Below are 23,492 nucleotides of genomic sequence, written 5' to 3'. Positions count from 1 at the left end.
ATGTCAAAGCTCGTGAAGCTCTGCTTCTTTTTCCAAAACTTTCGCTCCCAAACAACACTGATCACAACACATCCTTCTCTACAGCATTCCACGTGCAGCATGTACTAGAGCATGACGGAGACTGTCGACAAATTCGATCTGAAAGAGCCCGACGAAGCACGACCGCCGAAGCGAATGCGACTGGAAGCACCGCTCGACGTGACAACCAACACTCGCAACGAAATGCAGGACGAAGACGATTGGGATGATGTCTACGACTCCAACACTTCGAAGCAGTCCGATGCTGCCACTTCAGCGAAGCCCGCTGAGCAACCAGGTCCGCCGAGTCCCGTTCCGACATCTGCAAATGTGCTGCCGCCAGTGACAACTGCACCACAAACAGGTGATGCTGCTGCGAAGAAGGACAGCGAGCAGCTTCCCGATGGCGTGCCTGCCGAGGCTGTAACACAAGGCGATGACCTCGTCACTAGTCTGCCCGATCAGCCCATGCTCGAGCCGCAGGAAGAACGTGTCCTCGATGAGACCACAGACATTGTTCGCGATGCTCCAGTACCGCAGGAAAGTGCTTCGGCAGGTACAGGAGGCCTCGTTAATGATGATCAAGAGGCGGCAGCTGGTGCGGGTTCGGTAGAGGCGCAAGCGAAGGCAGAGGAGGCTGCAACAGACAAGCCAGACGTGCAGATGCTCGACACAACTGGCCTGCTGGCGCGTCCAGAAAAAGTCACCGATGACGCTGAGTTCATGACTGCGGCGGCGGCACAAAAGGGGAGCAAGGAGTCCGAGTGGCAGTTCGATTCGTCCGATGCAGAGTCATCATCAGACTCCGACACTTCGTCGGACGACTCTTCCGACGAAGACAGCGGCAGCGAGGACGGGTATGAGCTACTCGATCCCGCAACCGCAGCGAAAATGCTCATGGCAGATGACGGTAACGACGATGGAGACCACAAGAAGGATGCAGCAGACAAGGACTATCAGCCGCGGACTGCGAACGAGGTCAAGGAAGAGGTGATCCCAAAACCAGACGTGACTATCACACCGGACATGAAAATAACCTTGCTTGGTAACATAAGCAACACTGTTGGCAATATGGTCCTTATCAAAGGCGTCACACCTGGCGAATATCAAGTCCTTGAGAGTGGCTCCGTCCTCTGCAACGAGAAGCGTGAGGTTGTGGGTGCTGTTGCTGAGACATTTGGTCGTGTGCAAGAACCATTGTACAGCGTCGCTTTTACCAACGCCGATGAGATCAAGGACCTTGGCCTCGAATTCGGCTCCAATGTCTACTACGTCGACAGTCACAGCACTTTTGTCTTCACGCAGCCGCTCAAGAACCTCAAAGGTACTGATGCATCGAACATCCACGATGAGGAAGTCAATGAGGATGAACAGGAATTCTCAGATGACGAGAAGGAGGCAGAATTCAAGCGACAGCAAAAGTATGCCAAGAAGGCTGGACGAGGCAAGCTCTCGCGCAGCGCCTTCGTACAGGGCCAGCATGACTACGCTACACCTCCAGCTTCCGATGACAGGCGGTTCACCGCCGGAGCTAGCGACGTTCCATCTTCAAGCTATGGCGGCGGCTTGAGCTACGATGATGATGAGCCAGCAGACGAGTTCTATGCCCCTCTCAAGCGTCCTGACAACCTCAGTGAGCTCATGGCTGGCGGCGGTCCACCTCGTCCACAGCAATCTTTCGATCGCGGTCGCGGTCGTGGTCGCGGTGATCGCGGTGACAGAGGACGAGGACGCGGCGGTCGTGGCAGAGGTGGCTTCGACTCGCGACAACAGCGAGGAGGCGGAGGCGGCCAGCAGCCCCACAGAGGTCAACGCGGCGACGCTTACGCTCACTCCAATCGCCACACCGACAATGCCCGCGGGAACCATGCTTCCGCGCCCACATCGTACACCGCACCAGCACCACAACAGCAATATCAAGCTCAACCACAATCGCAACAACCACAGACATACCAATTCAACGGATACCAATTCCAATACGGAAACACACCTCAAGCCGCCCAACCGCAGCAGTATCCTAACTACTACGCCCAGCAACCCCAACAACCGCCGGCCGGATCATACGCCAACCCAGCATACTACGCTCAGCAACAGCAACAAGCTGCCGCCTACGCAGCCTACGCTCAGCAGTACGGAGCTCAAGGCTACCCAGCTCAGCAGCCTCAGCAAGCCCAGCCCGGAGCTGCTCCACAGCAGAACCTCGACATTGGTGCCATCCTGCGCAATCTCGGACATCAACAGCCACCGCAATGAAGCTGCATGTAGAACCAATTACTTGTCAGCTCGTGTTCGAACATGCTGTGTACAGTACCACTTCTCTTTCTCTTCCACATTGGTTGGCTGTCTTTACAGATACAAACAATGTCTTGGTATTGCGAATTTTGTCAGTTGCGATGATGGCGACGGATGCCCCTCGCAGTCCACATTAGTAATGGTAAGTAGACCAAACTTTGCTTTCAGTTTTGCAACCAAGAGTAATACCCGAAGTAAGTCGGTCGTTGTATTTCTCCTCTTGTTTGGCCTTCTCCTTTGCTGGATTCGTTTGGCGGCCATGTGGCTGCCGCAGCCATCTGTGACAACGTGGAAAGCAGACAGGCTCACCTACCTCAGAGCAACGGCCTTGACCGCAGTAGCTCAGCTCAGCTCCCGTGTCAGGCGGAGCGTAACGGTGGAGATGGAGATAGGCAGCTCGCATGAACACTTTCTTGTTGTCATCACCAGCGCAGTCTTCAGTCTCTCGCAGTAGCTACATAATATGGAAACGCGGCAATTTTACGCTATCATCCTGTCTAGTACTGCCATCGGTTCCCGCCGTCGCTCCCGCTTGACGCTTCTTTCGCTCGTGTTTCGGAGCTCAAGCTCATCCCATACGCTTTGAGCCCATCTTGCTCAAAAAGTGGCATTTGAGCAGATAGCATAATTCGTCACTTCGTCGACATCTCGCCAAGGAGGCGACCGATCGAGACGGAAATATTGGAACAATATCAAATGGTCTATGAGACTATAACTATGAAGTTCAAAAGCCATTAAGCCCAGGTTGACGACCTCGCCGGCGTCCCATGACTTTTTGCTCATGTAACCCTAATGATATTGGCGAACCCTAAGCACGATGGGATGGCATGAAAGAGAACGTCTGCAGAATTGGAACTGGTCCTAGGATGTTCGGACGAGGGCAAGGAGAATATTGGACAAAAGCAGATCCCGTCTGTAACCCGTAGAATGAATATATACACATCACAGCCCTAAAGTCGACAGGAAAACAATGCATCCGGGTATCATCATCATCATTTGCTCCATGACACAGCAGACAAAAGCGTAGAAGGGCGTCACCTGAAGCCGTTCCAAGAAAGATCCTTTGCCACTTCTGGGAAATTTCACGCCCGGCTAGCCTTCGCCACCGGACTGCCCTGCGACTGCGTTGTCGCCGACGGCGTGATCGTAGACCTCCTCAACTTCCCCTTTTGCCCATGCTTCTCATCCAAGTCTATCCGCCACGTACAAATGTCCGCGAATTTGCAGCTCCGACATTTGTAGCCCGCTTCCTCGATGTCTTGTACCCCTTGCGCCTCTCGTTCACCTCTCCACCATGACATTTCGCTCTTGACATACTCTTCCAGTACGTCGGCGTCGTATGCAAAACTCCGCCGCCCGATGAGAGAGCCGCTCGACGCATCGCGGAATTCGGCCGTCAAGAGCGGCGAGATGCAGGAAGAGCTTGAGCTGATCGGGATCGTGAGACGGAACTCGGCGATCATGTGAGACCAGAGGGAGGAGAGGGTATTGTGACTGAGGATCTCGTCGAGGGGATCATAACCGGACACGTCGTGGTCTGCTGACGGCATCATCTCGTCGTTCGCATCGTCCACCTCGAATCCCGCGAATGCAGATTGCGATGGTGTCGGAGAGCTGGGCTGCAGCTTTGCCATGCTGGCGAGGAAATCGTCGCTGAAATTAGCATTTGCATCCAGCTTGTACAGATCGAAGATGCGGCTAGCTTCGACTTCGTTGGCCGCGAGATCGTTCAAGAAACGCCTATACAGCATGAGCTGCATCTGTGTCGACTTGAGCATCTTGCCGCTTGGGACAGTTCTCGAGCCCCGTGTCTTCACATCGCTGAGGTAGATGGTCCTTGCTGATCGCCGTCGTGCGGGCGTCCCTGACCAGGCTGCCTGGCTGTTCAATATCGTGTCCTGCTCCTGGGACCCTCGGAGGTAGTCTGTCATCGTCCTTTGATCTGCGGGAAGCGTCTCTTTCTTGATCTTGCTCCCCCCATTCTTCGCTGCCTCCTGCATCGCGAGCATATCAGCCTCGAACTTCTCGTCCGGACACGCGTAAGATACGGCATCGATCTTCCCAACTACCACATCCCCATCCACGACCCCATAGACTGACAGCTCACGCGTCAAACCTGTGGCACGTAACGCTCGCAGGCCCTGTATAATATTCCACAAGTTCACACCAAATCGGTCTTCCTTTGTCGTTGTCGACACGGGCACTTCGATCTGAGTCTCCTCTTCAATCTGTTTGTGGATCTTACTGCCCTGCTTCATGGCGGGCGTTCGCTTGATCCTCCCATATTTCGTGAGGCTGTACCGATACTGTAGCTCGCACCATGCCGGCGTCACGAGGTCCGTGACTGTCAATGCCCGATGTTTTCGAAATCTCTCGATGGGTGATCGCGTGTCGTTCGTGTCAGGCTGTTCAATCGGACTGCTCTCTCGTTTGATCGGTGTCTCGCCTACATGTTCAGCTTTGAGCCGCTGTTGTCAGCCCGTCAGTTCGGCTTCGAAGGTTCATTCCTGCTCAACATACTCGGTGATACGATGTCGCCGGACTTGCTGTATCGGACTTTCCCCGAACCTGGGCTGCCCAGGCGTGCCTCTGCAATCCCGTCAAGCGCGTGCACTGGCTGATCGAGGGCTCCTTGCACCAATGCAGTGGCGTGCCCCAAAGTCGCGAGCAACGCTTCCACGTCGGCGCGTGGGAGACGCAGAATGTCTGATTGAAGTTCCGACTCATCGCGTTGAGGTATCACCGGCTCTTCCACATCTTCTGTATTGATTCCTGGCGGCGGTCCTCCTTGTGGCGGGGACAGAGGCTGACTGAACAACTCGTCGAGTGTGGCGTCGTCCAAGTCGGATCCATAGTCGCTCTCGTCCGGCGCGTGCTGCTGCGCTATCGTGTCGTCATCCACCGCTGGATCGACGACCGCGTTGGCCATGGTGAGCGTCGAGCGGCGACCATGTTGCTGCACTCGAAATACTCTGGCAAAGTGTTGGCGGTGGTGATAAGCGGCGAACATGGCCATCCACCCCGCGACGCGAGTGCGGGCGCTTCGAAGTTGTCGCGAGGTCACGAGCCAGTCAGCTTGACACGACTGGTCAGCATGGGTGGAACTTGCAGCGTTCACGAAGCATGTTCGTTGTGAGGAGTTCAGATGTACAATGAGATTATTTCCACTATGTCAAGTGCTGGTGTGTGGTACGTGGTGCCTTGTTGCCACCGCGCCATTGTAGGCAGCATCGCCTCTCTGCGAATCTCTCGACCAATGCCCTCTTCCTGCATGCATAAGTGCTAAATACGAACATATCTCGTCAGGCAGCACATGAGGCTGGGGAAATGATAGTCCAATTCCCGCTGGTCACGGCGGGCATTCTCGCGATCATGGCATGCGCTACTCTTCAGTTGAGATCTGGCTCGGCCTGGCGTCCAACACTCGCGACTTTGATGCCTCTGCGAAGCCCTTCCACTGCACCTGCGTCTTCTATGCACAGGCGCATTTGCCGCTTCTATATTATAGCTGAGCACTCAGAGGATAGCAATTCAAGGTAGAGAGTGCAGTAGTATTGGGCAATCCCGTTCGCACCCCAGTGCAGTCTTCACCCGTGTGATTGATCTATCCTCCAAGCCTCGAGACGTCCAGACTTGCGCAGAGACGAGTGCTTGTGAACATCTCGGCAGGAGATCGCCCGGAGATCCAGACCTTTATGCTTTGAATGACCGCTGCCGCTTCTCAGCCTGAGCCATAGCTTTGAGCGAGAGAAGTCATCCAGGATTCCCTTTCGAAACCTCGACGACTTGATGATCGTGGCGCCTCTTCAGCCACGCTGGCATTGTGTTGCTCCTTGTTCAAGAGTCGCAAAGCACTCACGTCTGAGTGCTCAGCCTGTCCAATCTTGTTCGACCCCTTCAAGGACTCTGCTCGATCTTCTGATTCCCGCTCTTCTTCTTCCCCTTACCTGCAATGACTCCCTGTGCCTTCTCTTTCGCCTTCAACGCCTTCTCAGCATTGCGATTCAACCACGAAAGATACGTCTGCCACCCAATAGCAATAAACCCCGAGAAAACATTCCTGTTCACAGGCCGAATAAACGTAAACGTAAAAGCCGTAATCATAGGCCAGAACTTGCAACTGTTTAGCCAGCTCGTAGGCACAGTCCTCACAACCCTCTCCTTAACCTCCTGCCACCCCCCACCCGCCAAAAGCGTCTGCATCCCAAAGAAATACGTATTGAACACCGGCGTAAAAATACTTTGACTGACCAAAATCTTCACCACGAGCCCTTTCCAATGTTTATCATAATTGAAATTTCTCCCTAACCACATGAACCATTTGTAGCTCGGGATGGAACTTATTCCGCCGATTATCATGGCGCGCAGGCCGCGGATAGGTTCGTAGCGCGAGGTCGTGAAGTAGGAGGTTTGGACGAGTTGGGAGCAGAGGTCGCCGAGGAAGTAGATTATGAGGCTGGATTCAAGCTGAACCGTAAGAGGGGATCTTGCTTGCATGGTGCTGTAGGCTCGGAAGGGGATTTTGAGGGGTGCGAGCCAGGCGTGGTAGGAGCCCGTTGTTGCTCCTGGCGGAGGAGAAGGCGTGGTATTCGTGGCATTTTGGTTGCTGTTGCTGGAGTTTCGCGAGCCTGTGCTTTCGTTTCGATGCTGTCGAGAAATGTTCCGCTGGACGGTCTGGTGAAGGCGTCTCAAGGTGGACCGCCCAGCGAAGAAAGCGAATGTCATGTTTCTGGCTTTGCGACGCGCATTGGAGGCTTCGTGAAGCCGGATGAGCAGATCTGGAAGGTGTAATGCATAGTTGAGAAACTAGTTGGACTATGGTGTGCTTGGGCGAAGTCGGCGTTATGTTCTAGCCAGCCGAGCTTCGGGTACCTTACCAGGTCTTCGGTAGATCGTCAGCTGCGAACTCGTAGGGCTGAATACATCAACCAGCGGTATTTCTGCAGTACGCAGAGGCTGTACATGAGCACAACTGAATCTTGATCATGCTGGTGGTTCTGCGAATGTGTACAGAAGAATGATCCTGATATGAATGTACTGTAGGAGCGTCAAAAGCGTGCCTCGCGGAGAACGCGTCGGGCGACGGGAGTCTCTGAGGCAGATTGCGCCCGGTGAGCAACGACGAGGATGTGAAGTCAGAACAGGCGAGCAGCGGCGCGAGAGATCAAGCAAGATTGAGAGACATGGAGAAGATGGAAATGGAACAGTATTGAAGTGTTTGAATGGGTTGCAATTGTTTGCATCATTGTCATTATGATACAGATGGCCATCTTGCCTGCCGTGATGCCCGTGATATCTCTGATAAAAACACCCCCATCTCAGCCCGTAGTCATCTGAGTACCCGAAACGCCATTGTGCCAATAATCAATGTAGAAGTACCACTGCCCATCACACCTTTGACTGTTGGTGGAGGTCGGAGTGGCTACTCATGAGGTCGTGTCGCAAGAAGTTGAAAGAGAGAAGCATCTAAGAACGCTCACCGCGGAGACGGCGGGCGAGCTGGATGTCCTTGCTCTGAATGGTGACACGCTTGGCGTGGATGGCGCACAGGTTGGTGTCCTCGAAGAGGGAGACGAGGTAGGCCTCGACGGACTCTTGAAGAGCGCCGATGGCAGAGCTCTGGAAGCGGAGATCGGACTTGAAGTCTTGAGCGATCTCACGAACAAGACGCTGGAATGGCAGCTTGCGGATGAGGAGCTCGGTCGACTTCTGGTAGCGACGAATCTCACGGAGAGCGACGGTACCTGGGAATGAATGTTAGATGGTGTTGTGGATGTGAAGTCGAGGCGACTCGATGCTTACCTGGCTTGTAGCGGTGAGGCTTCTTGACACCACCGGTAGATGGTGCGGACTTGCGAGCGGCCTTGGAGGCGAGCTGCTTACGTGGGGCCTTGCCACCAGTGGACTTGCCTGTGATGGTATGTCAGAGTGTTGTCCGGGTGAGAGGCCATGTGTTGTTGTGATCAAGGACGCGTCGCAATGTTGTGTGCATGTCAGGTGGCGAGAAGCCGACGTGACGAGATGCGACGACAAGGTATTGCGACGGCAGCGATGATGAGCGACAACGAGGTGGAAGGCGGTGACTTACGTGCTGTCTGCTTGGTACGCGCCATTGTGTGTGATTGATGTGGTTGATGAAGATGAGTTGTGTGGAGGTGTTGTGGTGATGATGTCGCTGGGTGTGTGTCGAGAAGAAAGGTGGGAGAGGAAAGCGAGAATTAAGAGTCAGAGCGGCTGCCTGTGAAATCAACACTTAGACCTGCTGCTTTCTGACACTCGTAACTGTCGTTTGCGACGCGTGCGCTGATTGGCCGGATTCGCCAAAGATCAATGTTTGGGGAAAGCACGTGCCAGCTTTGTTGTGATCTTGCGCGCGTCGGCGTGATTCGCAGCCAGCCGCGTCTCGTACAAGTACCGCGCTTCCCCCACCAACTCAGACTCTTACACTCCACACCAACACACCCAGCGACTTCAATCAGCTTCACCATCAATAACACTTCTTCCAACACAACACTTTCTCAACAACCTCCATCAAAATGACTGGACGTGAGTACACACCCATCTCATCCACACCTCATCGTCGCCTTTACTGACTTCGCTCTCAGGCGGCAAGGGTGGCAAGGGTCTCGGAAAGGGCGGTGCCAAGCGCCACCGAAAGATCTTGCGCGACAACATCCAAGGTATCACCAAGCCAGCTATCCGACGTCTCGCACGTCGTGGTGGTGTCAAGCGTATTTCTGCCAGTAAGTTCTCACTTCAACGCGACACGCGCCTCGCACCATCTGACATCTTCTCCAGTGATCTACGAAGAGACCCGTGGTGTCCTCAAGACCTTCCTCGAGGGTGTTATCCGCGATGCCGTCACATACACTGAGCACGCCAAGCGCAAGACTGTCACATCTCTCGACGTTGTCTACGCCCTCAAGCGTCAAGGCCGCACCCTTTACGGTTTCGGTGGTTAAGCGATTGGTCTTTGGTTTTCTACATTTGCATGGTTTTACGACACTCAGATATCCATCAGCATGAAGCTGCGGCGCAGAGACGGCCGGCGATGGATGGCGCGATTGGGTTGGGTTTGACAGCGAGCACTTCACGCTCAGCTTACGGGTGCTGTATCATAATGAACGGCTGGAGTTTACATGGCAAGAGTCTAGCAGTCAAAGACTCGAATGACACATGATACCAACACTTCACACATGCTCTCATCTCTCTCTGTCTTCTCGCGCGTCTCTTGCTCCATCTCGTCTCTTCGCTTTGTTTACAGTCGCGTGTCGCGGTGGTCGATGCGCTGCAGCATGTCTCATGGCGTGACGTCGGGCAAAGAATCGGCGCTATCCGTTCTCCGGGCCCACTCTCACGTGTGCTGGACCGTAGAGACGATGATAATGATGTTGTGCTGTATACATGCCGTGCAGCCATCACGATGCGCTTCATTGTTGCTGAGTATCATTGCGTGCGCGAACACATCGCTCCGCTGCAACGTCGGCGGAAGTTGCGCGGAAAGGCTGAGTCTCGACCCTTCTCCAGCGGGCTGCGCTCCAGATTCCAGAACCACCTCGCCCAGAGTCCACCGAGAACGCGACGACCGACGACTGCATAGCTATGACATCTTATACATCGGCAGCTTGGTGTAAACTGAACACGACAACATCTCTTGTGTCTTGCGCAGGCAGCCAAGGCAGTGCTTGCGAAGTGTGCAGCTCCGCCGAGGTCGCACTCGTTTGAGAGGCTCTGGCGAGCTGGACGAACGGGGTAGGTAAAAGGCGCACGTCTGACGCAACATGCTGTAGTATACATTTACTAGCAGTCCGCTTGGTCGTCTACCATCCGGGCCTTCTTCCAATTTGATCTATCTCAATATGTCTTTCGATCCTCAGCCCAAGGCACTTTTCTTCGACGTCTTCGGTACCTGCGTCGACTGGCGGAGTACCGTGACAGATGCTCTGGAGAGCGCCTGCAGTCAGGCTTTGAACAGACCTACATCTTCGATTGCGACGCGAATCCGGCTGAAGACAGATGGACTGGTTCGTTCTCCAATCAGCAGTCTTCGGCAACTTGACATTGACGTCGGCTACACCAGACCAAGCAGGACTGGGGCAGCATTGCTCAAGAATGGAGAAACTCCTACCTTAAGTTCACACGATCGATAGCCCGTGACCCGACGATACCTTACAAAACCGTTGACCAACATCATCTGGACTCACTGCGAGAGATCTTGATCGCGCACGAGTTGATCCTCCCAAGGGAAGGCGATGTTCCTGCTGAGCTTGTGCATGATGGATCTCTCTTCGATGAGCAAGACCTCGTCAACCTCAGTCTGATTTGGCACAGATTGGCTCCGTGGCCTGATACTGTGCAAGGTCTTCACGATCTCAACAAGAAGTTCTCGACGATTACGTTGAGCAACGGAAATGTCTCTCTTCTGGAGGATATGGTCAAGCATGGCAGCATGCCTTTCACGCACATTTACTCTGCTGAGATGTTCCAGTCGTACAAGCCTAGTCCGAAGGTCTATCTGTGAGTCTTCGTTGATACAATCTTTGATCGGGAATGAGTGCTGACATGACCAGCGGTGCTGCGGAGAAGATGGGCCTGCAGCCGGCTGAGTGCATGATGGTCGCGGCTCATCTCGACGATCTGAAGTACGCCAAGCAGAATGGATTCCGAACGCTCTACGTGGAACGCTCGCAGGAAGAGAGGCATCCTGAGTTGCTAGACGAGGGCATCCCGGATGTCTGGGTGAAGCTGGATGAGGAGGGTTTTGTAGAGGCTGCTCGGAAGCTGGGCATTGGGAGCTCGTAGATCGTAGCGACAGTATAATGAACACGTGGTTACGATGTTCATCGAACTGCACGATCCACTTCGTCTCTACCACTGATGTTGCTGTCAGTCTCGGTGTATGTTGTGGATTGTCTCATGAGACTGGGTAGATCATGTACCGTGACTGCTTGTTGATCGTGAAAGGATGATATTTGTATAATCAACTAATTCCGACATCCTCAAATATCTCGTCCACAACAAGACAAACGAACTCAAATATTCTCACACAATACCAAAATGACCATGAAAGGAACATATACCAGTTTCAGCGCTGGAAGATCAAGCTGGACACCATCATCGTCGCCTCGCACAATCCCATGACTTTTTGTCTATGTAACCCTAAGCATTGACCCAAAGAGTTGTAACCCTTGACCTTCACCCAACGACTGAAACATTGCTCAACCACAGCACCAACTCGACGAGAGCCAGAGTTGCTCCATCGTGCCTCAACGAAAGCATTCAGACGCCATGTCCTCAGTCGAACACCCGAGAGCGCGACAGCCACGAAGCGGTTGTCCTCGTCGCAGAATCGGCGAAAGAGCAAGAGCATGGACCGTAGAACGCGACGCGTCGCCAGCGAAGAGGCGGCAATGCAATGCTACAACACGTGAATCACACTGCTCGAGATGACCTACGATGTTCCACCATTAGCTGCGCCTGCCCATACCACGACGAACAACACGTCAACAGCATGAAGCTCGCCGAAGACGCAAGCCGAGGCCGGCGGCTGAGTGGACTTAAATGTCTAAGTCCTTTGCAGCGAGCGCTGAGCGTGCCGATCTTGCGCCTTTGCCGCGCATCTGCGAGCCCGCCTGACTGTTCTGCACGCAAGGGCTGATAGGAACAGTGGTAGGTCAGGAACACAAACGATATAGGCGCGAGCGCGGTGAAGACATATCTCCGGCGACATTGGGCATGGTAGCACAGCTACGGATTTGGCCGCTGTGTATAGCTATATTGTCAAGCAGGCTGCTTGCTGGATACTGACTTCTAATTGTCGACAAATACAGCTTCGAGACTGGCCCACGATCAGTGTCAGCCAGGTTTTCTCGTACACCAGAAGCCTCGATTCATGGCTTCAGGCATATCGCACGAAGCATGACCAAAGCAGTGAGCAGCACGCACGGAGATGAACACTCAGGTCAGGCCACCGATACAGCGGAAGTCGATACTGCAGATGCCGAGTCGCAGATCCAACACACGTCCACTCATGCAGTACCGGAAAGCCATCACTCTGGCAAGGAGCTGGCACAGGGAGATGTACCCATCGACCAGCCACGCGAAGAGAGCGTGGACCCGATAGCCAAAGAAGACTACTCGACCTTCACAGTTGGCCAGAAACGAGCGATCGTTCTCGCTGGCTCATTTGCTGGCTGGTTCAGGTATGCTGACATGTGTATAAGCAGCCGTACAATTGCTCACATTCGATAGCCCAATGACTGGATCCATCTATTTCCCAGCTCTGTCACTGATAGCGAACGACTTGAATGTTTCGGACTCGCAGATCAACATCACTGTAACCACGTATCTGGTCCGTCGCTGTTTACTGTCGACTTTCCTGTCATTGACTGACCTCGAAAGCAGATCATACAAGGCCTGGCACCAATGATGATCGCCGGGTTTTCGGACAGAGCTGGGAGAAGGCCAGCATATATCATCTGCTTTACAGTGTACATCGTCGCCAACCTCGCGCTTGCCCTCCAGGACAGCTATGTCGCGCTGTTGGTACTGCGAATGCTTCAATCTGCAGGCAGTAGTGGCACTATCGCACTAGCGAACGGCCTCGTGGGCGATTGCATTACCTCCTCCGAGCGTGGACAGTACATTGCTTGGGCATCGCTTGCAAGTATACTGGGCCCTACAGTGTCACCACTCATAGGTGGACTGCTTGTCCAATACCTCGACTGGCATTGGATTTTCTGGTTCCTACTGATACTCTCCGGCGCTACTTTTGTCCCTCTCTTTCTGCTCCTCCCGGAGACTTGCCGGAACATTGTCGGCGACGCGTCCGTGCCACCGCCTTGGTCAAGCTGGAACCTGACAGACAGCATTCGACACAGACATCGTGCCCAGAGGGGAATTGAAGTGGATCAAGAGAAGCTCGAAAAGCTACGCACAAACTACAAGCTCACAATTCCCAATCCGATATCGACACTTGTGGCCATGACTGACCTGGAAACTGCACTCATCCTACTTGCCACAGGACTGGCAATGTCTCTTTACTATGCCTTGTCGACAGGCGTATCTGAGGTCTTCTCCAAAGTGTATGGCTTTGACGAGCTTCACATCTCACTCATTTTCGTAAGTCAGACTCTTTATGGAAACCTCAGCGCCAAATCACTCACGATTGCCGATTCAGATATCGATCGGCGGAGGCAGCATCGTCGCCGCCTTCTCCACCGGGTTCCTCGTTGACTGGAACTACCGACGACATGCAAAGCGGCTCAACTTTCCCATCGCGAAGAACAGAGAAACAGATCTCTCGAACTTCCCAATCGAGCTCGCGCGAATGCAGATCGCGCTTCCCATTCTCATCTGCGGCGCCCTCGTCACGCTTGGCTACGGCTGGATGCTCGATCACAAAGTTTCGCTGGCAGGGCCAGTTGTCTTGCTCGCGCTGTTCGGTTACTGCATCACAGCTGGCTTCCAAGTTCTGAACGTCCTCATGCTCGACATCTATCCCGGACAACCGGCTACAGCCACAGCAGCCAACAATGTTTTCCGATGTCTGCTGGGCGCCGCGGCAAGTGCTGCAATCACCCCGATGGGCAATGCGATTGGTCGCGGCTGGGCGTACACGATCCTCGCTGTGCTATTCCTGCTTTCGATACTGGGGCCGCTCGCGGCTGTGAAGTATGGCATGAAGTGGAGACGGGAGAAGAAGGAGAAAGAGGCGAGGATACGACAGGCCAAGGCGGAGAAGAATAGTGGCTAGACCGAGGATACTGACAGATTCTCCAGAGACGGATCGCTGGAATGCGTACCATAGGCTCTTCGCTGTATCGGCTTCGAATGAATGGCGGGTGATATTTCAGTCTGCTGGTGAATCGAGCCGCATTCATCATCACGGCCCCGAATTCAGACTTGGGACACGGCAGATCGCTCGAAAGTATTGTGAACCGGTAATACATCTGAACATTCCACATCGTCTGGGCCTCTCTTAGCGCGCTGTTCAGTCGGGTGTACCGATGTGACAGAACACATTCTCACGAGCCGCGCTTGGCGCTTATGTATGAGTAGCACCCACCAGGCCATGCTCCCCCAAATGGCACCATTCAGCATCGAGCAAGTTCTATTCGATCGGCAAAATGCGCAGCAGACATGCTCTCTTCTCCCAAGCCTTCGCACTCCTTGCAATCAACGCATTTGCGCAGTCGAACAACAACTACACTTGCGTAAGTGAGCTTGACCCGGCTCGTGAATCCTGCTGACCAACTCTCTAGCCTTCCGGCAATGGTACAGTGTATAAAGATACTACCAGCGATGTTCTGTATGTCACGAGATGTGGCGATGAGGCATTGCCCATCGAAGCTTTCTACCAATTGGACGGGGTTGGCAGTGCAAATGACTGTTGGGCCTGGTGTACGTACATAATACCGATCGTCCTTCGCCGCTAATTTGACCACGCAGGTTCTAACAATACGGCGTGTACTGGTTGGACATTCAGAGATGCTGGGACATGCTATTACAAAGGCGTGGCCGTCGATGGATCACCACCGGTATTCGCCGCACGCAACAACCCGAGGTTGACTTCCGCAATCAAACTGGCTAGCTACGCTCCCCAAGCGTCCTCGTATACTTGTCCGTTCCCTCAAGACCGGACTGTCGTCAACGATGCGAACACTGGTTTGCCCTACGTTATGCGCTGCGGCTATGACACCTATGGAACTTCATACGCAACCAATAATGCAACATCCAGCTTCAACGACTGTTTCGCCCAGTGTACTAGCGATTCCCGTTGTACTACTTTCACTTTCACTGGCGGGAATAATGCTGTAGGACCAGGAGTGTGCGTGCTGTGAGTTCTCACCTAAACCCTCAACGAGCTCGAAACGTTAGCTGATAATGCCCCAGCAAATCAAGCAACCCGGCTTTCTGGTATCAGCCGACTCCGTTCACCCCTACTATTACGCGAAGGCGTGCTGCGGGAATTCAACTGCAGGCCTACAATGCGAGCAGTAATGGTGAACCCTTCTTCCCTCCAGTAGATACGACTGTCTACCCGCCAGCAGCCACCCAAATCGCCACGCAGGTCATTTTGGTTACGACGACAATCCTGCAGCCAGTTCCGACTACGATACTATCCACAATTTCGCGACTAACGACTATAACATCGAGTGTGACAGTGACCGCTACGAATATTGCGACTTTGCCAGATTCTACCCGACGAATCACTTCACTGCAGGTGGTACCCACGACCTTCGCTACTCTACAGGTTGTTACTATTACCGTCACTACTCTCTCAACTCAAGCGATCGTCACTGTAGTGCCTACGACGATTATCCAGGCGCTCCCTCGCGGTACTCAAAATGTTTTGGCTACTAGGGTCAATACTGCAACTACAGTTCGAAATGCCGTGGTTACTGTCACTCCAGTGCGGTCCGCTCAACAGACGGTGACTGTCTACACTGATTGAAAACAAGCTTCAGGTGGACAATCGATGCAGGGCGGCTGGATTCATTTCAGATAGAAGATGTGGTGTTCGAGGGAGAGCCCGAGAGGAATGAGGCTGTTCTTCTGTATTCATTGTGTAGTGCTCTGTCAAATCTGAGGCGAAGATAGACCGAGCCATTATTGGGAGGCATTCTGACCCGCTCCATATTGGTAATCCATTTGCGCCCTGCGAACATGTCTCGCGTCTCGGTCGTTGCGGAATACCTTACGTCCATACCAGGTTTTGTCGTGCAGGGTTTGCAAGACATGACTTCCTGGTCCGTGTCCGGGATGCAACACTTCTTGCCTTCACTCGCTCGTCCACTCAACATCACCTTCTGCTTCGCATCGCGCCCGCCATCTCCTCTTACGGTTTATGATGAAGCCAACGCGCGATGCACACCGCGAGTCGTCCAGCCAGATGTTGTGCGACGCAGATTGGCGCGACATCGTCTGGATGCTCAACGACGCACAGGAATCGCGTCAAAGCATATCTCGACGACATGCGCAAAAGACACTCAATGACTGTCACAAGGTCTGCCAATCGCCTGGTGCCCGGTCCGATACTTTGTGCTTTTGTAAGCAGACGTGATGACCAGAGTACCTTCTCAGAAAGCAGCTCTTGCTCCCCAGGAGTCAGGATCAACAGCATATCCGACATCGCAAAGTCAACGGACATTCTTACCACATGCATCGATTTCGACACCGCAGGCCCTACGGCGAAGCCATGAGCGAATGGCGTGCCGACAGGCTAAGACCTTTTCCGCCAATCTGAACGCCTCTACTGGATCCACACTAGCGAGGGAGCAAACGCACCTCGCGTTCCTTTACACCGCAAAAATTGCATGGCAGCAGTAGACGACCCCCATTTTGCTTGTTTTTACGAGGCAAGGATGTGCATAGGGCGTTGCGGGTGAAGCGGTTTGTTGCCGATCCGATTCTTCTTACTCAATCATACACCTGAATGATCTGTGCCACAAGTTTGTGTGTTTTGCTGTTGAGGCATTCCTAGATCTTGTCTGGCGTCATACTTACTTTCCTTTGCCGCTTGCACAAAAGGCACGATGGCGAAAGCTGCTTCAGACACGAGCAATATGGATATGGAGAAGCAGGATCACCGAGATGGGCATGCGATTTCCGATGATGCGAATATGCGATCCTGGCCGAACCCGGAAGACGATGAAATTGAACGCGCGATTGAAGAAGCAGAAGAATCGCCACATCACGACGTGAGCCCACGAGAGAAGCCGACGGGACTCGCAGGAACTCTTTCACGAACGATATCGAGACGATCAGCTGCTTCATCGTGGCAAGATCCAGGACCGCCGCCGGATGGAGGTCTTCAAGCCTGGATCCAAGTCGCATGCGTGCACTTCACCATCTTCTCCACATTTGGCTACATCACATCATTCGGAGTCTTTCAAACATATTACGAGAACACGCTTGGAGTCGACCCTTCTGCTATCTCATGGATTGGCAGTATACAAATCTTCCTCCTCTTCGGGATAGGCACATTCACCGGCCGAGCGACAGACGCAGGCCTCTTCCGACCAGTCTATATCACCGGAGCAGTTTTCCTCATCGTCGGCATCTTTTGCCAAGCAGAAGCGAAGAACTTCTGGCAACTATTCCTAAGTCAAGCGCTTTGCATCGGCATCGCAAATGGTCTACAATTCTGTCCTGCCATGTCTCTCATCACGACCTACTTTGCGAAGAGACGAGCTTTGGCAGTTGGCATCACAGCTATTGGATCTTGTACAGGAGGCGTTGTCTTTCCGGTCATTGTGCAGCAGCTTCTGCCCAAGATTGGATATCCTTGGACTGTGCGTGTGATTGGTTTCATCATGCTGGCGACGAATATTGTTACGATTACGTTCCTCCGCACGCGTCTGCCCCCGAGGAAGTCTGGACCGCTGGTTGACTGGGCGTCGTTCAAGGAATTGCCGTTTGCGCTTTATTGCATTAGCATGTTCTTCAACTTCTGGGGTGAGCTTCGATCCTTGAACACCTCCAAGAGTTGATTCAAAATCGCTAACACTTCTGCCAGGCCTCTACTTCGTCTTCTTTTACATCGGCTCATATGGTCGCAATGTCCTCGGCGTCAGCTACCAACAATCGATCAACCTGCTTCTCACCGTCGTCTGCGTCGGGTTCGTTTTCCGGCTCGTACCCAACTATTTCGCTGACAAGATCGGATCTCTCAATACTCTCATACCATTCTGCCTTCTCTGCGGGATCATGATGTTCGCATGGATCGGAATACATTCGCTTCCGGCGCTCTACGTGTTTGCGGCGATTTATGGATCAGGAAGTGCCGTAATTCAAGCCCTCTGGCCAGCAGTCATCGGCAGCCTCAACAAGGTTCCGGATTTGAAGAAAGCAGGTGTACGCATGGGAATGGCATTTACGGTATGGCTCCCTCGTTGCGCCCTTCTGATCGCCGAGTGAATTGTGTGGTAGTCGCTTCGGCCATCCACATATGCACTACAAAGTTGTGGTTAGAGACATGGGCTTTCGCTAACGAGTCCTACAGGTCGTGAGCTTCGCCTCTTTGACAGGCCCGCCTTTAGCAGGCGCGTTAATTCAACAAAACGGAGGCGATTATCTCAATGCGCAGATCTGGGGAGGTCTGAGCTTCTTCGTAGGCTGCATCGGACTCATAGCCACAAGATGGTCCATCGTGGGCTGGGATCCCAAAGGACGGATATGAGAAGAATAAAAACTCGATATTGCTCTCCTTCCGTCGGCGTTGCTCGGTGTTCATGTGCTGTCCCTTCTACATCCCCTCTCTCTGCGAACAACGCCCTACATCCCATGCCGAATCTCCGCCACTATGAGCTGAGTATTCTGTTCACTTGCAGGGAAAGCCATGTCCTGTCAGCAACTTATGTGCGCTGTTGTCCATAAGAGTGTAGCTGCATGCGACTTCGGACGACTGAGTGCATACTCGTAGAAAATTGCCCAATACATCGTTAGCTTCGCAGCAGACTCCCTTTGCCGCGGTTAGGGACGTGCCGATTTCCGGAGTACAGTACATCATGTGCTTTGCCTGTATTTTTGTGACGATCACTTACGTCCTAGTCGGAGATCTGAATGATTGGGGTTGGAGGATTGCTGCTGCAGCATGTGGGGTACCTTAGTTTCACTGCATCTGATCTGCTTGATGAGGTGGAGTGACATCTGTAAGGCGTGTGCTAGTAGACCTCTCTCTGGATGGGATAGCTTGGTGATTCTGAAGTACATTGTCGTTTGATGGCGTGAAGAGAGTCTTCACTGCTGAGAGGACTGCTACGACTTTATTGTATACGTCCTCGGGAACGAAGAAGCTCAACAAAAAGGACATATACCCAACTATTCGCCACATCGCAAGAGTTGAAGCAATCATGCCACATGAAGAGCGATCCTCCTCGTTCTCTGAAACACATCAACAACAAGATTCCACCACTCCCGAACAAACCGACCAAACAACAAGTGACGATGAACGACATCATGAAGCCAGACAGAACGATCCCACAACAGAAACCTGCTCTGCCCTCATAACACCCACATCCACCTCAGACCTCAACGCCATCGAACCCCCTCCCGACGGCGGCTACGCCTGGATCGTCTGCCTAGCCCTCTCCACCACAAACTTCTTCACCTGGGGCGTAGCAGCCTCCTACGGCGTCTACATTTCCCACTACCTCTCCACCCCAACCTACTTCCCCTCCGCCCGCCCTCTCGACTACGCTCTAATCGGCGGTCTAGAATTCGGCGTCGCAATGATAATTTCCCCCTTATGCACAATCCTCACCCGCGAATTAGGGAGAAGTTATGTCATGTTAACAGGTTGCGTAGTTTTTGCCGGAGGATTCATCGCTGCGAGTTTTGCGAGTGAGATTTGGCAGTTGTATTTAAGTCAGGGAGTTCTAGTCGGGTTGGGCTTAGGTGCGATCTTTATACCTAGTATTCAAGTTCTACCGCAGTGGTTTGAAAAGAGGAGGAGTTTAGCTGCGGGGATCACGAGTGCTGGGTCCGGGTTTGGGGGTTTGACGTTTAGTTTGGGGACAAATGCGATGATTGAACGGATAAGTCTTGGGTGGGCGTTGAGGATTACGGGGATTTTGTGTTTGGTGGGGAATGTGAGTGCGACGTTGTTGGTGAGGGATCGGAATCATGTGGTGAAGCCGCCGCAGTTGGGGTTTGCGACGCATTTGTTGAAGAGATATGAGTGTTTGTTGTTGCTTGGCTGGAATTTTTTGAATCTTTTTGGGTATATGGCTCTGTTGTATAGTTTGAGTAGTTATGCTGTGGAGGTTGTGGGGCTTACGCAGGCGCAAGCGAGTACTCTGACTGCGATTTTGAATCTTGGAACGGGAATTGGGAGGCCTGCTATTGGGTTTGTTAGTGATCGACTTGGGAGGATTGAAGTTGCGGCGTGTGCTACGCTCTTCAATGCGGTGATGATATTTGCGGTCTGGATTCCAGGGAACAGCTACGGAGTCTTGCTGTTTTTCGCATTTGTCTCTGGTGCTTTCATTGGAACCTTCTGGATGACGATTGGGCCGCTTTGCGCAGAGGTTGCTGGTCTTGCTGAGGTACCTTCGTTCCTCTCACTGCATTGGCTGACTACAGTCTTGCCGACGACGTTTGCTGAAGTTATTGCGCTTTACTTGCGAAGACCGAGGATGGGTCGATGGGCATATCTGCATCCTCAAGTCTTTGCCGGCACCATGTATCTGGTGGCCTCTCTCTTCATGTTCGAGCTGTGGAGGGTAAAACGGCGGGATCGAAGGCTCAGTAGGCAGCCGTAGTCGCAGAAACATCGGTAACTCGAGAACTTCCTGTCAACTCCCAAGCGGTGAGCATTTTGCTTTCTTGGCGTTGGTTCTTGCCGCGCTTCGGTGAAAGAGTTTGCGGTTTATTGTGGTCGCATGATGTGTGACTTGTCGCAGAAAAGGTGTAAAGTCTCACGTGGAGATTCTGTTAGACAGCCGTTGTACGGCTGTAGCCTGCAACACGAGCCGAGTCCACGCCGTTCTTGGTGACGTTGCAAGTCACCCGACGCCATATCGTCGCATCGATCTAGGCTCAACAGTTTCAGTGTGCATAGTTCGAGACCTAAGACCAGTGACATGTGTATTCCCGGGTTTTGCCGGCTTCGATGCTGTCTGCTACATCTATTCTTCTGATCGTTGCCGATCACTGAAACTCGACATGTATAGACCACGCGAACATCTCGATGTTCGTGTTGTCGACTGGGATGCTCGAGAGCACAGCTTGGTTGTGCCGTGCTTTTGAAACTTTCGATGCCCAGTGGAAGAAAGTATGCTGATGACGCGGATGACCAGGTGTAGTGCAAGAACTTGTACTCTTGGCGAACGAAGCCGCAGGCAGCAGGCAACTACGAGCAAGTGGAGGACGACGCAATTGCAGCGAGGTACATGCTGCGCATGGACAATTTCGTAATTAGTACCGTGATTGTGAAGGATGGTGCTTATGCCGATTGCAATGGTTGGTAAAGCAGGCGAACCTGGCATTTTATTGTGAAACGCTTGTTTGGTATTCGAGGCAGGCGCAGAACCTTGGAGCCCGACTTATCAAAAAGGGCTGTGCTGCTGCTCGTGGACCATTCATCTCCTCATTCCATAATCAGCTAATGAGATACTACGCCTCACCACTGGCAACCATGGCTGAAGAGGACGTCAAGAAAGATTTGGAGCAGCCCATTACAAAAGAAGCCATTAAAGACTCACATGATGCTCAACCCACCAAGAATGAGAAGCGCCCTCGAAAGAGCTCGTTGAAGACGAGCGACGAGAAGCACGCCAAGGCGCAGACGCCTGCTCAGAGAGAAGCAGCGAAGGAGTCGCAAATGCATGAGACGTTCCACGATGCCAGTAATGGCCCTCCACGCGCTGGTGACAATGATGCACACTTGGCAAAGGAGACTGGCGGCCCGATCAATAATCAAACGTTGAACAGGAGCAGCACCGATCTCTCTGGCGAGAACGACAAGTCTGAGATGGAAAAGCCAATGAGGAAGGAAGACCTCTTTCCAGGTGACAATATCATTCCGGATGCGGCCATGGTGTACGACCAGAAGCGCACTATTCGCGCACCCGCCGAAGTCATCTTTCCGTGGCTGTTGCAAATCGGCAAGAACCGAGGTGGTTGGTACCTGCCGCAACCTGCGGAGAAAGTGCTTCCATTGTCTTGGCGACCTTCGCGCACAATTGAGTCCAAGTGGCAGAGGCTCATCCCTGGTGAGCGGCTTCCCGATTACGGGCTCGGCAACAATGACTATCTTGTCGTGGAGCGGGTCGAAGAGCCACATACAATTGTCTTCCGGTCGCGGCGTTATGGGTGTGACTTCACCTGGGCCCTTTTGCTACGCGAGCTTCACGATCCCGAAGCAGATTCTGAAGAAGCTGCGACAGTCGTCCACCTGAGGTTTCGCGGCCAGATCAAGGCAGAAGGATTTAGGCGGCGTGTGGTCGTCAAGAGTGGTCAGGTGTTGGAGAAGTTGAGCACGGCGCCGCTCCTTGCCGGCTTGGCTGAGCGCTGCGAGCAGCGCGGTGAGATTGAGAAGGAGAAGGCCAGGGCATCCGAAAAGCCTTCGCGACGTTCTTGGCCCGGAATCAGATCCTCTCTGCCCAGAAGGAATGCACAACAGGAAGAGCATGAGCCCCGCAATTCCGTCTCATGAGTCCTGTGAGAGACATGCTCACTTTGGGGCTGGCTCATCGTATGGTCCAAAGGCAGCAATCTCCACGCCCTCCATCACCCAAAAGGATAACGTGTCGAAAAGTCCAGCCCAGAGCCCCTCGCTCTCCTGCTTCTTTTGGTCTTGTTCGCTATTTTCCTGAGCTATACCCCGTTTCGCGACTTGCTGTAGGCTTTCCACAGCCTTGGAGTTCTTGAGCTCGAGCGTAATCACGTTGCCGTTTTTGCTGCGATAGCTAATTTTCCGGTTGTCTGGGGACAAGAGCATGGGTCGGGACTCTGAAGTGGTCGCTGTAGTGGCGCCCATTGTTTCGAATAGCATGAGATAGATCGGTGTATTGCTTCGAGAATCTCACGAAAGTGTCTCCACGTGTGTCAGCCGTATTCGATGGGTGGTGTGCGATGACGCTGGCAAAGTTCCGTGGCGTCCGGCAGTGTCTTCCTGGGTATATCCATGATCGAATCCGGTGCAGTCGCGATATATAGAAATAAGGGCCAAGTTTTGCGCACGGCAGCTGACGTAGTGGTGGGTGCAAAAACGAAAGGTCGAGAAATGACGAAGTGTGATGAAGGCATTGTCTCCCTGTGGCTTTCGTCAGGGTCGAACTCAGATCTGACAGCCAAGCGCGATCGAGGGGCGTTTGACGATCGAGGGCTTGATCTCACGCGAGCACATGCCGATATCGATTGATACTCTCCATCGATGTCTCGTGTCACACTTTGACAGCATGCTGCCAGCAGCACTCAGCAGCAGACGAGCGGCCGACGATGAGCCCGCTGGAGGCGGATGTCGGACGCAGAGGCGCACGCATTGGGCCACTCGCGCTCCGGATGTGGCCAGGCTGACCTGCGGATGGGCGAGATTGCGAGTGGCCGCTGCTACTTTTGGTTCATCGTCTACGGGCTGCATGGTGGATGCGCGAGAAGAAGGGTTCATCCAGAAGTTGGCAGTAAGACGGCCCTCGCGTTACTGCGATCAGCCAGGACTTGGGACGGACAGCGAA

The 23,492-nt window shown here is 53.2% G+C and overlaps 12 protein-coding genes across 12 annotated transcripts; 8 read left to right on the top strand and 4 right to left on the bottom strand.

The window, feature by feature from the left end:
- Nucleotides 1–111: 111 nt before the first annotated feature.
- Nucleotides 112–2,271, top strand: RHO25_011557 (uncharacterized protein; the record flags this gene model as incomplete). Its single annotated transcript, XM_023602977.2, has 1 exon — nucleotides 112–2,271. One exon carries the CDS (start codon nucleotides 112–114, stop codon nucleotides 2,269–2,271), a length of 2,160 nt encoding a protein of 719 aa, XP_023454814.1.
- A 1,121-nt stretch (nucleotides 2,272–3,392) lies between these two features.
- Nucleotides 3,393–5,239, bottom strand: RHO25_011556 (uncharacterized protein; the record flags this gene model as incomplete). The annotated part of the gene is made up of 2 exons (XM_023602976.2): nucleotides 3,393–4,768; nucleotides 4,831–5,239. The coding sequence occupies 2 exons, from the start codon at nucleotides 5,237–5,239 to the stop codon at nucleotides 3,393–3,395; spliced, it is 1,785 nt and encodes a 594-aa protein (XP_023454384.1).
- A 968-nt stretch (nucleotides 5,240–6,207) lies between these two features.
- On the bottom strand, nucleotides 6,208–7,035 carry RHO25_011555 (uncharacterized protein; the record flags this gene model as incomplete). Its single annotated transcript, XM_023602975.2, has 1 exon — nucleotides 6,208–7,035. One exon carries the CDS (start codon nucleotides 7,033–7,035, stop codon nucleotides 6,208–6,210), a length of 828 nt encoding a protein of 275 aa, XP_023454385.2.
- A 741-nt stretch (nucleotides 7,036–7,776) lies between these two features.
- HHT1 (histone H3.1) lies at nucleotides 7,777–8,423 on the bottom strand (the record flags this gene model as incomplete). Its single annotated transcript, XM_023602974.2, has 3 exons — nucleotides 7,777–8,054; nucleotides 8,113–8,220; nucleotides 8,399–8,423. The coding sequence occupies 3 exons, from the start codon at nucleotides 8,421–8,423 to the stop codon at nucleotides 7,777–7,779; spliced, it is 411 nt and encodes a 136-aa protein (XP_023454382.1).
- A 423-nt stretch (nucleotides 8,424–8,846) lies between these two features.
- RHO25_011553 (uncharacterized protein) lies at nucleotides 8,847–9,272 on the top strand (the record flags this gene model as incomplete). Its single annotated transcript, XM_023602973.2, has 3 exons — nucleotides 8,847–8,856; nucleotides 8,916–9,053; nucleotides 9,109–9,272. 3 exons carry the CDS (start codon nucleotides 8,847–8,849, stop codon nucleotides 9,270–9,272), a joined length of 312 nt encoding a protein of 103 aa, XP_023454383.1.
- An 897-nt stretch (nucleotides 9,273–10,169) lies between these two features.
- RHO25_011552 (uncharacterized protein) lies at nucleotides 10,170–11,112 on the top strand (the record flags this gene model as incomplete). The annotated part of the gene is made up of 3 exons (XM_023602972.1): nucleotides 10,170–10,334; nucleotides 10,391–10,827; nucleotides 10,881–11,112. The coding sequence occupies 3 exons, from the start codon at nucleotides 10,170–10,172 to the stop codon at nucleotides 11,110–11,112; spliced, it is 834 nt and encodes a 277-aa protein (XP_023454379.1).
- Nucleotides 11,113–12,228: 1,116 nt separating this feature from the next.
- RHO25_011551 (uncharacterized protein) lies at nucleotides 12,229–14,065 on the top strand (the record flags this gene model as incomplete). Its single annotated transcript, XM_023602970.2, has 4 exons — nucleotides 12,229–12,512; nucleotides 12,562–12,661; nucleotides 12,715–13,431; nucleotides 13,490–14,065. 4 exons carry the CDS (start codon nucleotides 12,229–12,231, stop codon nucleotides 14,063–14,065), a joined length of 1,677 nt encoding a protein of 558 aa, XP_023454381.1.
- Nucleotides 14,066–14,438: 373 nt separating this feature from the next.
- RHO25_011550 (uncharacterized protein) lies at nucleotides 14,439–15,766 on the top strand (the record flags this gene model as incomplete). Its single annotated transcript, XM_023602969.1, has 4 exons — nucleotides 14,439–14,525; nucleotides 14,574–14,712; nucleotides 14,761–15,148; nucleotides 15,205–15,766. The coding sequence occupies 4 exons, from the start codon at nucleotides 14,439–14,441 to the stop codon at nucleotides 15,764–15,766; spliced, it is 1,176 nt and encodes a 391-aa protein (XP_023454377.1).
- Nucleotides 15,767–16,847: 1,081 nt separating this feature from the next.
- On the top strand, nucleotides 16,848–18,493 carry RHO25_011549 (uncharacterized protein; the record flags this gene model as incomplete). The annotated part of the gene is made up of 3 exons (XM_023602968.2): nucleotides 16,848–17,769; nucleotides 17,831–18,192; nucleotides 18,317–18,493. 3 exons carry the CDS (start codon nucleotides 16,848–16,850, stop codon nucleotides 18,491–18,493), a joined length of 1,461 nt encoding a protein of 486 aa, XP_023454378.1.
- Nucleotides 18,494–19,166: 673 nt separating this feature from the next.
- On the top strand, nucleotides 19,167–20,576 carry RHO25_011548 (uncharacterized protein; the record flags this gene model as incomplete). The annotated part of the gene is made up of 1 exon (XM_023602967.2): nucleotides 19,167–20,576. The coding sequence occupies one exon, from the start codon at nucleotides 19,167–19,169 to the stop codon at nucleotides 20,574–20,576; it is 1,410 nt and encodes a 469-aa protein (XP_023454375.1).
- An 875-nt stretch (nucleotides 20,577–21,451) lies between these two features.
- Nucleotides 21,452–22,471, top strand: RHO25_011547 (uncharacterized protein; the record flags this gene model as incomplete). Its single annotated transcript, XM_023602966.2, has 1 exon — nucleotides 21,452–22,471. The coding sequence occupies one exon, from the start codon at nucleotides 21,452–21,454 to the stop codon at nucleotides 22,469–22,471; it is 1,020 nt and encodes a 339-aa protein (XP_023454376.2).
- An 18-nt stretch (nucleotides 22,472–22,489) lies between these two features.
- On the bottom strand, nucleotides 22,490–22,795 carry RHO25_011546 (uncharacterized protein; the record flags this gene model as incomplete). The annotated part of the gene is made up of 1 exon (XM_065603428.1): nucleotides 22,490–22,795. One exon carries the CDS (start codon nucleotides 22,793–22,795, stop codon nucleotides 22,490–22,492), a length of 306 nt encoding a protein of 101 aa, XP_065459500.1.
- Nucleotides 22,796–23,492: the final 697 nt, after the last annotated feature.

This window comes from Cercospora beticola, chromosome 8 (genome assembly GCF_033473495.1).
Source record: "Cercospora beticola chromosome 8, complete sequence".
Classification (NCBI taxonomy): Eukaryota; Fungi; Ascomycota; class Dothideomycetes; order Mycosphaerellales; family Mycosphaerellaceae; genus Cercospora; species Cercospora beticola.
The sequence above is the reverse complement of the archived record's forward strand: the minus strand, read 5'-3'. Positions and strand labels throughout refer to the sequence as shown.